This window comes from Meles meles, chromosome X (assembly GCF_922984935.1).
Source record: "Meles meles chromosome X, mMelMel3.1 paternal haplotype, whole genome shotgun sequence".
NCBI classification, from domain to species: Eukaryota; Metazoa; Chordata; class Mammalia; order Carnivora; family Mustelidae; genus Meles; species Meles meles.
The window spans coordinates 85,221,855-85,236,031 of NC_060087.1; the positions used below are offsets into that span (position 1 = coordinate 85,221,855).

Consider the following 14,177-nt stretch of genomic DNA (forward strand, 5'->3'; position numbering starts at 1 on the left):
AGTGTATTCCTCCCTGTCCTGCTCTGCACCAGATGCCAGCCCGCCTCCATGGAAAAGGGGGTGTTGCAGAAAAAAAGACCTGAACAAGAGGGACTTATGCTCGCTTTAACTCCTATTCATGTGAGGGCCATGCATCACTGCAGAGCTCGCCCCCCCCAATCCCAACTCACTCCCGGCCCCCACCCCACCTCTCATCTGGAAGGCAGTGCAACAGGAACCCGTACTGTAGTCCTGCCAACATATACACTCACAAAGGCCCTCTGCCCCTCTGTGCATGGAACCTCATCATGAACTGCCCTATATCATCTATTCCTGTCCATGCTAATCTGAGGGTCTATAATTAGTTTCACTGCCATGGGTTGGAGTTTGCTCTTCTCCCGTTGCCCGTTGCTAGCGAATGTCCATCCATTTCCCATCCCTACTGTAGCCAGGTTTTGCATTTTCTGCTTTTCTGTCTTCTACCTCTTGGTTACTTGCCTCTCCTGCTACCTCCCACCCTCTTCTACCTTCCCCCTCAACCACCAGTGCCCACCTTGTTTTTGCCATGCAAATTGGCAGGGATCTAAAGTGTGATTTTTTCTAATTCTCAATATTTTTCTGCATAATTGTTTAATCATTAATACAGTAAAGCTATTTTCATTTGGGAAGAGAATAGTTGTTTGTTTTTAAAGATCTTTAACATTCCACGAGGCCAGTTTCAACTTCAGAATTACTGTTTTTTCCATTTCTTGGTCATTGGTTGTTTTAAATTTTACTTTAGAACCTTTACGCGGCACCTGAGTGGCTCAGTGGGTTAAGCCTCTGCCTTCGGCTCGGGTCATGATCCCAGGGTCCTGGGATCAAGCCCTGCATTGGGCTGTCTGCTCAGTGGGAAGCCTGCTTTCCCCAGCCCTTCTGCCGGCCTCTCTGCTTACTTGTGATCTCTCTCTCTCTCTGTCAAATAAATAAATAAAATCTTTTAAAAAAAAAGAATCTTTACAAAGAGGGGATGCGAGGGGATGCCTTCTCTTTTAGTTCTGGCTCAGTTGGTACAGCATGTGATTCTTGAATTGAAGGTAAAAAAACAAAAACAAACAAACAAACAAGCAAACAAAAAACAAGGGATTTAAAATGCTGTTCAAGTTTATGACCTACTTAAGGGTGGCTTATCATTAACACTGTAACTATAATTCACTTCCGTGTAAATGATACCTGACATTTTTTAAGAAGATCAGGAAGGAGAGAGATCTTTATAGAAATTAAGTACTATTAAAGTAGAAAAAGATTTTGCTGCCATCTCACATCCTCAACAGGTTGCATATTGACCTGTTCCCAAAAATGTATATACAACACACACATACACATACAGCAGTCCAAATAGAGACTTTTTTATTAACAGTTCAGGCTTTGGCACCAAGCTTCCACATGCTCTCATACATGCTAAACTGAGCTGAACAAGCCAATATAACTCCTCTAAAAAAAATAGCAGTGTTGATTCATCTCCACATTAAAAAATAACTCCTCTAAAAAAATAGCAGTGTTGATTCATCTCCACATTACAAATGTTTATTAATCAAACAGTAATAGCTATAAATCATGCTTACACACATGGATCTCCAAAACTACCATTTTTGAAGTACTTACTATGTACCAGGGACATTAATTAAAAATTTGCCTTTAATCTTCACAAATGTTCTTTGATGGTTCCTCTGTTATTGTCCCAATTTTACGGGTAGAGAAACTAGGGTATATCATTTGAATTGCTTGCCCAAGGGCACCTGGGTAGTTCAGTCCTTAAGCTTCAGCTCAGGTCATGATCCCAGGGTCCTGGGATTGAGTCCCAAATCAGGCACCCTGCTCGGCTGGAGGCCTGCTTCTCCCTCTCCCACTCCTCATGCTTGTGTTCCTTCTCTTGCTGTGTCTTTCTCTGTCAAATAAATACCTAAAATCTTAAAAAAAAAATAAATAGCTTGCCCAAAGTCACACTGATACTAAGTACAGAAATGAATTTGAATCCAAATCTGTTTAGCACCACCACTTGTGCTCAGAGCCAATAAGCTATAAGCCCCCTGAAATATTGGTATCCTTCAGAGTTTTTTCACAGAACATTTTTTATTCTCAAAATGAAAAAGTTTTACTGTTTAGATTCCTATTGTTGCTATAACAAATTACCACAGACTTAGTGGCTTAAAATAACAGAAATGTATTCACTTACAATTCTGGAAGCCAGAACTCGAAAGTTTGAGTTCTATAAGGCTAAATTGAAGGTGTTGTCAGGTCTGATTCCTTCCGAAGGATTCAGGGGAGAATCCATTCCTTTTCTCTTCCGGCTTCTTTTGGCTGTCAACGTTCCTTGGCTTGTAGGAATTATAATTTCTGCTTCCATTATCACATGGCCTTTTCATCTTCTGATGCCAAATCTCCCTCCATCTTATAAGGACACTTGCAGTTACATTTAGGAGTCACCTACATAATCCAGGATAATCTCCATGTCTCAAGATCTTTAATTTAATCACATCAGCCAAATCCCTTTAACCATATCAGGTAAAATTTACCTTTTCCAGGGATTTAGGATTTTGATATCTCTAAGAAACAATATTTGGCCTACCACAATGTTCAGATTTACACTATCATATAAACATTGACTCCCAAATCTCTGTTTTTATCATATATCTATCTCTCTTTTGAGCTGTTTTGCTATTTTATCCAACTTACTTTTGGACTTTGTCACCTAAATGCTCTAACTTGAACTACATGCCTTCTCTTTTAGTTCTTCTTTCTCCATACCCCAAATCTCTCTCTTGGAACTTTATCTAAATTAATGCAGAAATGGAAAGATTTTCCAAGCTCATGGTCTGGGAGAAAAAATACTGTTACAATGTCTATACTACCCAAAGCAATCTATATATTTCATGCAATCCTTATCAAAGTACCAACAGTATTTTTCATAGAACTAAAATAAACAATCCTAAAATTTGTATGGAACCGCAAAAGACCCTGAATAGCCAAAACAATTCTGAAAAAGAAATGCAAAGTGAGGGTATCACAATTCCGGACTTCAACTTATATTACAAAGCTGTAGTAATCAAAACAGTATGGAACTGGCACAAAAAATAGACACATGGATCAGTGGAACAGAATAGAAAATGCAGAAACAAACCCATAATTATATGATCGATTAAACTTTGACAAAGCAGGAATGAATATCCAATGGCAAAAAGACAGCCTCTTCAATGAATGGTGCTGGAAAACTGGACAGCAATATGCAAAAGAAGGAAACTGGACCACTTTCTGATACCATACACTAAAAGAAATTCAAAATGTTTAAAAACCTATGTGAGACCTGAAATAATAAAAAGGCTGAAAAAGAGCACAAGCAGTCATTTCTCTGACATCAGCCATGGCAACATTTTCCTAAATAGGTCTCCTGAGGCAAGAGAAATAAAAGCAAAAAAAAAAAAAAAAAATTGAGATTACATCAAAACAAAAAGCTTCTGCACAGCAAAAGAAACAATTAACAAAACTAAAAGGCAACCTACTGAATGGGTGAAGATATTTGCAAATGATATATCCAGTAAAGTGTCAATATCCTAAATATATAAAGTAGTTATACAACTCAACACCCAAAAACCAACCCAACTGAAAAATGGGCAGAAGACACAGACATTACTCCAAAGAAGACATCCAGAAGGACAGCAGACACATGAAAGGATGCTCAACATCACTCATCAGCAGGGAAATGCAAATCAAAACTACGATGAGACATCACGTCACACCTGTCAAAATGGCTAAAATCAACAACACAAGAAACAACAAGTGATGTGGAAAAAAAGGAACCCCTGTGCGCTGTTGGCAGGAATGCAAACATATGCAACCACTGTGGGAATCAGTGTGGAGTTTCCTCAAAAAATTAAAAATAGAACTACCTTATGATCCAGTAATTGTGCTATTGGGTATTTACACAAAAACTACAAAAGCACTAATTCAAAGGGATACATGCCACCCCTTTGTTTATTACAATATTATTTACAATAGCCAAATTATAGGAGCCCAAGTGTCTGTCAATACATGAATGGATACAGAAGGAGTGATAAACATCTATCTATATATTTATATATAGATAGATATTTTTATATATACAAATATTATTCAGCCATGAAAAAGAATGGAATCTTGCCATTTATAATGACATAGGTGGAGCTAGAGAGTTAATGCTATGAAAACTCAGTCAGAGAAAGACAAATACCATAAGACCTCACTCAAATGTGGATTTTAAGAAACAAACAAAAATGAGCAAAAGAAAAAAAGAGAAAGAGGCAAACCAAGAAATAGACTCTAAGCTATAGAGAACAAACTGATGGTTACCAGAGGGGAGGTGGGTAATATAGGTGATGCAGATTAAGAAGTGCACGTGTTGGGATGAGCACTGGGTGATGTATGGAATTTTTGAATCACTATGTTGTACACCTGAAACTAATATAACACTGTACATTAACTATACTGGACTGAAATAAAGTTAAATTAAATTACATTACATTAAAAAGACACCAGGATTCAAGTCCCTAAACCAGACTTTCTTTCTTAGTGTCCACAACCAAACAGTTACCAGGATCTACTGTTTATACCTCCCTTAAACTACTGCAAAATCCTCTGTTCTGGTCTTTCCACCTAAAATATTGTTCTTATCCCATAAAAAGATGATTTCTGAATCTCATATAAAAAGGTATCATGTTCAATAATCCTTAAAACAGCTCTATAAAGTCAGCATAACTTTGGGAAATCCTCAGTCTACTTTTTACAGAATTCTCAAAGACAAAAAGAACCTGTCAAGCAGAGAACATTTTTATATATTTTCATATCAGCTTTTAGCTGTTAATAGAGATGAACACCATTTAAGGAGTGTTTAGAAGATTGGTATAAAATGTGGTTCTTGGAAGGCAACTTTATGTACACCACTATACTATAGTCCTGTTATATTTCTTTTTTTTTTTAAAGATTTTATTTATTTGACAGACAGAGATCACAAGTAGGCAGAGAAGCAGGCAGAGAGAGAGAGAGGAGGAAGCAGGCTCCCTGCTGAGCAAAGAACCTGATGCGGGGCTCGATCCCACGACCCTGGGATCACAACCTGAGCCAAAGGCAGACGCTTAACTGACTGAGCCACCCAGGTGTCCCTGGAATGGTTTCTTAAACTATTGCCAGAAGTAGAATTCAGCCAGCTGCCTCTGTCTTTATGTTCCTCTAAAGTTGTTTGCATAATCCCCTTATGTTTGCCGATAACCAAATTTGTCAATTTTGATTCTAGGTTCTCATTTAGCCACCTTTACTTCTGGAGGGCTAAATAGATATTCTGCTTTCCCTCACTCCACTAACTTTTTATTTTGAAAAGTTGAAACCTACAAAATATTTCAAAAATAATAAAGTGAATGCCTATATACTCTTTTTTTTTAAAGATTTTATCTATTCATTTGACAGATAGAGATTACAACTAGGCAGAGAGGCAGGCAGAGAGAGGAGGGGAAGCAGGTTCCCTGCCCAGCAGAGAGCCCAATGCAGGGCTCCATCCCAGGACCCTGGGATCAGGACCTGAGCTGAAGGCAGAGGCTTTAACCCACTGAGCCAACCAGGTGCCCCATACCTATATACTCTTAATCCCTTCACCTAGATTAGATTAACCAATTACTCTCTTGCCAATTTCATTCTCGCTATATATTCATCTTCTTTCTTTTTTCATTGCTGAACAATTTTAAAGTAATCATGGAATAATACTTCAGCATTTTATCTCCTAACAATAAGGACAGTCTCCTAAACAAGCACAATACAGTGATTGCATTCAGGAAATTTAGCATTGATGTAATACTATTTTCTTATCTACCATCCTTATTCAAACATTGTATTTAGTTGCTACGTATTTTTTACTTCTTCTAATCTAGAATGTTCTCTCTACTTCTTTCTTTCATGGCATTGACATTTTGGTGAGAACGTGGAGCAACTGAAATTCTCATACATTGTTTGAGTACAGAATGTCATAACCGATTTGGAACACTGTTGGCGATTTCATGTAAAATCAAACAGTCGCCTTTTCTTTGCCTAGATATTTATGTATCTTTATTTATATTTTCTTTTGCCTAGATATACTCCTACATATTTACCCAAGAGAAATAAGAACACATACACACAAAAAGCTTATACAAGTGTATTCATGGCAGCTATATTTATAATAGACAAAAAAAGGAAACAACTCAAATATCCAATATATCTGAGTAGATAAACAAATTGCTGTATATGCACACTATGGAAAAGGACAGGAAACTTTTTGGAGTCACAGAAATCTTTTTGGAGTAATGGAAATGTCTGATTTTACACACAATTGTGTGCAGTTAAGATCTGTGCATTTCACCATATGTAAATTTTACCTCACTTTTTTTTAAAGAGTGTAAATCAGAATAGATGATGCAACATAAAGGCAGGAACTTTCTTTTGTTCAGTGCTGTGTCCTGGGGCCTAGCCAAGGTCCAGGCTCTTAGTGGGAGCTCGATAAACAACAGGGTAGGAGGTGGGGGGGCTGAAGGAAGCAGACCTTGGAAATGTGTAACATAGACTTTGATTTTAAACCTTGATGTATAGGTATGTCTTGTATCTGAAAACTTTTATCATTATCCACTTTCTAGGTTACTAAGAATCCTTTTGATCAATTACAAGTGTTCAGAAATTTTAAAAAGTCTATTACAACAAAATTTTTTCTGACTCTAAACCTATGCTTTTCCAGTTTTTTCATACTGCCCCTGCTTTGCATGGTGAGCCTCCAGGATTAAGAGATAAACTGGCTAAGTGATGAGTTTGTGTCCATGCAGGGTTATGCCCATATGGTTGGATAACTCTTAGCTCATGTGGCCGGTTTATGCAGAGAGTTGAATATAGACTCTCAGGAGAAAAGTCTGGAGTGGATAAACTGATTTTTGGCTAGCATAGTCTGATACACAGTACGCATCCAGTGAATATTTCCTGAATGAGTCAATAAATGAAATGTAAATTTGGGAGCTCTGGCAAATACAGCTGAAGGCACATTCTGCCAGTATTTTTCAATGATTGTGTATTTTTAGAAGCAGAATTAAGAATTGAAAATTATGTTTATTGCTATTTTATTTTTGAGAAATTAATAGCACTTTGTAAGAGAATATTTAGAAATTAGTTATGAAATGCCTCCTTGTGACCAACGACAGAATTCTATACAGCATTTCTCACAAGGGAGAGTGTCACCAAGGTAGCATAGGGATGGGTAGCTTCTCAGCTAGTACACTCAAAGTTCTAACACTTACACCAGGTTCTTCTCAGAAGATGGAACAGAAAGAAAACAAGGAACTGGTAGAGCCAACAGGCCCTATCTCAGCTAAAGAGACAGGAGAAATAGAATTAAACTACTTTAACTTTTATAATCCTTTACTAATTATAAAAACTCCAGATGGGATGCCTGGGTGGCTCAGTCGATGAAGCATCCGCCTTCAGCTCAGGTCATGATCCCAGGGTCCTGGAATTGAGCCCCCTGTCCAGCTCTCTGCTCAGAAGGGAGTCTGCTTCTCCATCCCCTGCCTTGCCCCCTCTTCACATTCTCTATCAATCTCTCTCTCTCCCTCCCTCTCTCTCTCATATAAATAAAATCTTTAAAAAAAACTGCATGTTCATTGAAAAAGTTAAAACTGGAAATACAGGGAAAGATAAAGATGAAGTTATAAATTTCCCATAATAACACTATTTAGATATATGCACTTCAAATAGTTTGATATTTCTCTTTAACCTTGTGTGTGTGTGTGTGTGTGTGTGTGTGTGTGTGTGTTGCAGCTGGCTTTTTCATGAAAGAGTATGATGGTCAAAAACAGCTTTCCATGTCAAAGAGATGTTTCTACATCATGTTTTGTAATTAATGAAAGTAAAATTTTCTTCATGATTTCAAATTTTCAGGAAGGTAACCAAATAAATTGGAAATGTGGAAGGAATTTTTTTTCATCCTACAATACACAAAAGGTACCAGAGTGCATAAATGCTATAAATGTATATAGGATCCAATTATTTCTTTTATAGTTGCAAATGAATGACAGTTATTCCATTTAGTTTATGTACTATTTGCTTCTTTTATGCAAGGGATAACATTGAATGAAAGAAATGAAAATAGACTTTTCCTTCAAAAGGGTGATAGGGAGTCAAGGAAGCACAGACTTTCTGAGTTCATATTTGAGTGTTATCTCAGGATCATCTGATGGTGATGATGATGATGATGATGATGATGATGATTTTGATGACAACACTTGATAATGATAATCAAGGTCTGTTGCATACCAGGAATTTCATATCGTTTTCTGCATTTACTTCCCACAACAGTCTTATGGGTTTATGTAGGGTTTTACTCATGTTAAAGATGAATGAACCAATGTGGGCTCACACTTCTTATAAGCAGAGAATCCAATTCTAGCCAGTGCTTTTCCATTATACTAGCTTCACCCTTTCAGATGATGCATTTCCAGGGCTTGCCCACTGAATCTTAGAAATCTTCACAGTATGTGGCCTGTGCCCAACAGGAATCCACTGACTATTTACTTAATATCATCCCTTGATGATGATGATAATGATGAAGATGATGAGGAGGATGATAATAATTATGATGATGGTAACAGCAATGATGGTGGTGGAGGAGAAATTTTCTCTTTGATCTAAGAGTTTTATTTCCAGGGAGTCTATGAATGGCCCAGTTTCAGAGATAGTACATGTCCTCCAAGGAAAAAAAAAAGATAAGTGATTTATGCAATGTTACATGTTGTAAGGGAAAGAGCCGAGATTGGAACCCAAGTTTTTCTGGCTCTAAGGCCGTACACTTAACCATTTTGCCTTCCTAAACCCCAAAATTTGAATTTTATCTTCACCTTATTGCCCAACCAGTCTTTTAGGATATCAAAAAAAGTAGTAATAATTCCTCAGATGACAGACCTAAAGAGCAAGTGTCACAATTGCTTCCTCCACCATCAATGCCTTCAACAGCATCTTCATATCAATTCACAGCTTGAGAAGTTGAAGGCTGGGTCTGCAGTGCAATGGTGTCGTTCAAACAGAAGGTGACACCCCCTTTCTCCTGAACTGTGGGACCACATGCTCTTGCAAGCTTCCTTTACCGGGTTTTTTTTTAATATCCCTGAGCCTGGGCTCATGCAGACATCAGAAGTACTGCACCAGGCACACACAGAGCTGAAGTTATTGCAGAACCACACCAACAGAGGCCCTTCTGAGAGTCTGAGCAAGGTAGGTGGGAGAGAGATGAGGGAGGTCTTTCTTATCTGAGATCTGTCCCCATTTTCACTTCAGCTGTTTTGGGAACTACTTCACTGGACTCTTGAGAGGAGGGTCAGCATCTTCTCCTTTATCTCCAAGTTACCCGGTCAGACCCAGTTCAGAAAATTGCTTACCCGAAGACTATCACAACCCATGTTTCCAGTTAGGAATCTTTGGGGCTTTATCTCTTCCCTCACACAAAGTTCCCTGAAAGAGAAAGGAAGAAGGAAGGAAAGGCAAAGTGCTCTGACCTGCAGTGAGGACAATTGTTGTCTTCCATGTATGTCCAGGACAGCCCAGTCATCAGCTTAGGAGAGTCCATGCCTGGGGCAGGCTGGAGCACAGAAACCAAAATCACACTCACCCCGGAGAGAAGTTTGACTTAGGTGAGCCCTTCCACTTCCACAGACTACCTGAGCACCACCCATTTGAGCACCAGGAGAATGGATTCATCCTTGTCAAACTGGCATGGTTAGCCCCTGGAAGTTCAGCTCACTCCAGCCAGAGTCTAACCCAACTGGCATCCATCAGGCTGTTGCAACCTTGAAGAATGGTCTGAAGACATGAAGATCCCCCAAAATGACCTCACACAATGAAAAAATGAGAACAAAGCCAAAGGGTATGCATAGGACTGGCTCACCATTTTATGTGCTGATCCCAAAAAGAGAACGTGAATAAATTTCACTCATGTTGGAAGGAGTGAATGCATGTCCAAACATGGTGTTCAGTCAAGAAAAGTGCATCTAATATTATAGTCCCTCGTCTTTTTACCTTGTACTTCTTTATTAAAGGAAATCTTTCAAATTTTATTTATAAATCTGTCAGTCTTTTCATAGTTAAAAAGATAAACATAGTTACAGACCTCTAATTTCTGAATTTCAATAAACACTCACCAATACTGTCTTCTAATAAAAGTTCTTATTTGTAATAATGGAAAGCACACTGTATATACCAGTCATTCTCATGCTGCAGTGTGCACCATAATCACCTAGAGGAGCTTGCTAACTGTTACTTCTATAGCCCACCTCCAGTCAGTGAGTCCTAGGATGGGCCCCAGAGATCAGTAATTTTTTTAGATTTTATTATTTGTCAGAGAGAGAGAAAGATAGTACAAACAGGCAGAGGGAGAAGCAGACACCTGCTGAGCAAGGAGCCCAATGTGGGCCTCTATCCCAGAACCCTAGGATCATGATCTGAGCCAAAGGATCAGTATTTTAAAGATGCTCCCCAAGGTAGTTCTACCGCAGGTGATTATACAAGACTTTGATGAAACATTTGGAGTGCACACTATTTCATGCACTTTCTTTTTGGAATTGTTTGCCTTATTAGAGAAATAAAAAATTTGTTGACTATTGAGTCAACAGAAGAATGTAACACCAGCTCCTTAGTAATAATTAAATCAAGAAACCAATTAAATATTAAAACATGTCTCAGTTAAACACACATACATAGGGCTATCAGGGTTTTTGTTCCATAGGGGAAAGAAATACAATTCCTAACACATATATATATATATATATATATATGTGTTATATATATATATATATATATAGGCCCTTCTACTAGTAGATTTATACAGTTCTTAATGCCTTTGCTAGTTTTATTTCTTATGTTTTAACAGGAGATGGGATAGGGTGAAAGAGACTATTCCCTTAGATCTGTTTCCTGTATTGCTTTGTGCAACTTACAAATATTCAGTCTTCTGAACCAGTAGGTCAGGCCTGCCAGGAGCCTTCAAGGAGAGATCATCTCACAGAAGGAAGACAAAACCTTAGTCTTTAGACCTAAGGCAACTCTAACTACAGCTTTTTTTAAAATTCCAACTCGTACCTTGGTCCAACTCCAAGAACGGCCTCATCTTGTCCAACCTCTAACACAGAGGGGTTCTGGGATTGAAAACAGAAGAGGCTGTCTTGCTAGGAACCCTGCAAGGCATTCGTGGCCCAAGCAGTCTCACCTGTGTGAAGGGTCACCATGAAAGCAGAGAAGCTTCAGAATACAGAGGGGTTCAACCCACTAGGGACTCCAGGAAAGTGAATGGTTTTGGCACCCAGGGCAGACCTCAGTGCACCAGGAACAGTGAGGGCCAGCAGAAGAGGCAGCAGGTGCCCAGCAGGCATGGCAGAACCCAAGGGAAGAGGGCAGGGCTCAACAGATACTGGAATGAAGCTCCCACTGCCTTGCCTACTAATGGGCTTGTTCCTGAGCACAGGTGAGTCATGTCAGGGCCCGCCCTCAAATAACTGATGCTCTGCAGTGGGTTGGGGTTCTATATGCACAGGTGGGAACAAGACTCTACCAAGCACAGCTCAGAGTCACCTCATTCCCTCCTCATAGCAGCCCTGCAAGCCAAATGTTTTCCCCGTGAAAAAGACTGAGTCTTAAGCAAGTATATCTGTAATAATTGCCAGTTTTATTCCTCTGGCTAAGAGATCCAGAGGTAACTTGAGGTTTACATTTTTTTAATAGTTCTTCCATCAAGAGTTTAGGTGCCCCCATTGCCCTTATAAGCTGGTTGCAAATTATTTAACTCTTACTTATAAAACTTTAATTCTTTTTGTGTGTATGGCATGTGTTCATGAAAAAAAATACATATAAGCAAAAAGAAAAAAGCTCACACCACAAAGAAATAAGCAGTTACGTTTCTGATATATGTCTGTATGTATAACACACACCCACACAAATTTGGGATTTAATCCTACATATGTGAGCTGATACTAAATATACCGCTTTATAACCTGTTATGTTTTACTTTACAATATAGAACGAATATATTTCCATGCAAATGTGTGAAACTTTCCAATTGAAAAACAGACCTGGAGAATGGGTCAAAATACAAAATCCAGTGAGATGCTGGTAACAAGGAAACTATCTAAAACAAAATCCCACCAGATGATTAAAGTAAAACGAAGGTCAAAGATACAGCAGAAAACCCTAACAGAAAGAAGCAGGGGCCAGATTTTAATATCAGACAAAAAAAGAATTCAAGGCCGAAAGCACACAGGGTAAGGACGGCTGCGTGAATGTCTTTGCTTCCAATGCATCATCACAAACTTGTTTCTTACTCTTCTTATCTCTTCCCTAAGCCTTTCCAACTCATCTACTCCTCTTATCATTTCTTCAGGGTCCAAATGCCTCACAGGAGTGTCCTCTTTAAACCCCTGGTCAGGCTGGGTCAGCCCTCCTCTAAGATTTCCTTCTGCTTCCTGGCTTACACCTTCTTGGGAAGGTTGAGGATTTCCGTCTGCCTCCTGTGGTATATCTTCCGAAGGGCGGTCTGCCTCCGTCTTTGGCATGTTCTGTGGTTTTCCTTCATTTTCTTCACAAGACTTTTGCATGTTGAGTATTTTTCTGTTATTTCTTTTGAATAAATTAATCCTAGAAAACAAGGAAACAAAACAACTAGATGCCAGACAAACAGACCAGCAGCCAAAGTATGGGTTCCCAGAGAGACTGGCCTCTTCTCATTCAGGTCCCTAACTGTCAAAGTTCTCCAACTGGAGAAGGCTAGGTCCTCAGGCTCAGAACTCCCCTGACTCCACCCCTTCCTCCACCTCCCTTCCCTCCCACTCTTGCTCCAGCTCCATCTTCCCTCCTCCCGCTCCAGCCCACCATTTCCCAGCAGGCCCTGCTTACAGGCCACTCCTAGCCCAGAAACGCGGGCGGCGCGGAAGCAATTAACCCCCTCCTTAGACGCGGTCTCCAATATTCCGGCCCTCTCGGGCTTTCCCTCGCGGTCCCAATTTCCCGCCACTCACCTGAGATCGGCTGGTGCAGTCTCAGGCCTCCCCTCCCCCTTCCACGTCTCTCCAGCCTCCCCCGCCCCCGCCCCATTTCCGCTGCAGGCTTTGCAAAGGCCTCCAGTGCTTAATCCCGCTGAGGAGAGGCTGCGACGACCCCAGGATATGCTTTGGTGTCACACGCACTCCCACTCCCACCCCCATCCCTACCCGAAGGGACCTGAGGCAATTGCACTCTTACACTGACCTGCAGGGATCCGGGCGATTTTCCTGCCTCCTTCCCTCACTCGATTTGTGTTGCGCCCAAAAGACCAAAGAGTCCTGCAGACCGACAGGAGTGCATGCTGAGCGAATAGGCCAGTACCTGAATCACCGGTCCTTTTCGCGATTCTAGGCCTTATTCGTCTAAAGTTGTCCCACGTCCTCATCCTCTCCTTCCTTTTAAGGCAACCCCGCCCTCCCTGCCCCGCGCCCAGCGGTTCCCTCCAAGCAGAGAGTGGGAGACGCACGTTATTTCCCAAATTGTTTCTATGTCTGTGTCAACTGGCCACCCTTCTCCCTCTCCACCCCCACCCCCACCAAAGAGCCCAAATTTCCTGCACAAAAATCAGAGTTTGGCGGACTGTAATGCTGGGAAAACGGCGGCGAACCCGCCTGGCTTCTGCTCTCTGGTTCCTAGACCGGAGGGTTCCCAAGGCAGCGCCCGCTTTTACACTGACCTGAAAGGATCCCGGGCACTTTTCTCCTTCTCCAGCAATACGGAGCGGCTACAGGGAAACAGGCCCTGGACTATAAGGACTTCTGCACACGTCGACCCCTGGTCACGTGAGGTTCGCGTCATCAATGAGCTCCAGTCTTTGGTGACCCCTCCCATTTAACACTGAAGCCCGCCCCCTGCATTCCCTCAACTTGATACTGTCAATCTTTTTTCGTATTTGCCAATCAGAGACAATAGAACTGGTATCTTCTCCCTGCAGTTAGTTGCTCCTCGCCTTTCTTGGATTGCCAGGGAGTATCGGCCTTTAGGGGTTAATCGACCATTTCTCCTTCTTTAGGGAATTACCTCTTTCTCTCTCTGCTTCGAAGTTGCCCACCTCGCCTTCTCCCCAAGACCTACAGTCCACCATTTCCCCAGGAGTC

The 14,177-nt window shown here is 40.6% G+C and overlaps 1 protein-coding gene across 2 annotated transcripts; it reads right to left on the minus strand.

Annotated features, from left to right (window-relative positions):
* Positions 1-11,689: 11,689 nt before the first annotated feature.
* TCEAL8 (transcription elongation factor A like 8) lies at positions 11,690-13,871 on the minus strand. Of its 2 annotated transcripts, XM_045995400.1 has the most exons (3): positions 13,757-13,871; positions 13,285-13,358; positions 11,690-12,675 (listed from the first exon to the last, which is right to left on the minus strand). In XM_045995400.1, exon 3 carries the CDS (start codon positions 12,633-12,635, stop codon positions 12,282-12,284), a length of 354 nt encoding a protein of 117 aa, XP_045851356.1. In that variant the 5' UTR covers positions 12,636-12,675; positions 13,285-13,358; positions 13,757-13,871; the 3' UTR covers positions 11,690-12,281. The 2 variants fall into 2 exon arrangements, with proteins under 2 accessions (XP_045851356.1, XP_045851357.1); XM_045995401.1 differs by lacking the exon at positions 13,285-13,358 and having other exon boundaries at positions 13,757-13,855.
* Positions 13,872-14,177: the final 306 nt, after the last annotated feature.

Bases quoted from the DNA above. Each gene is read 5' to 3' on its own strand.
- TCEAL8 (XM_045995400.1), bottom strand. From the start codon at position 12,635: ATGCAAAAGTCTTGTGAAGAAAATGAAGGAAAACCACAGAACATGCCA.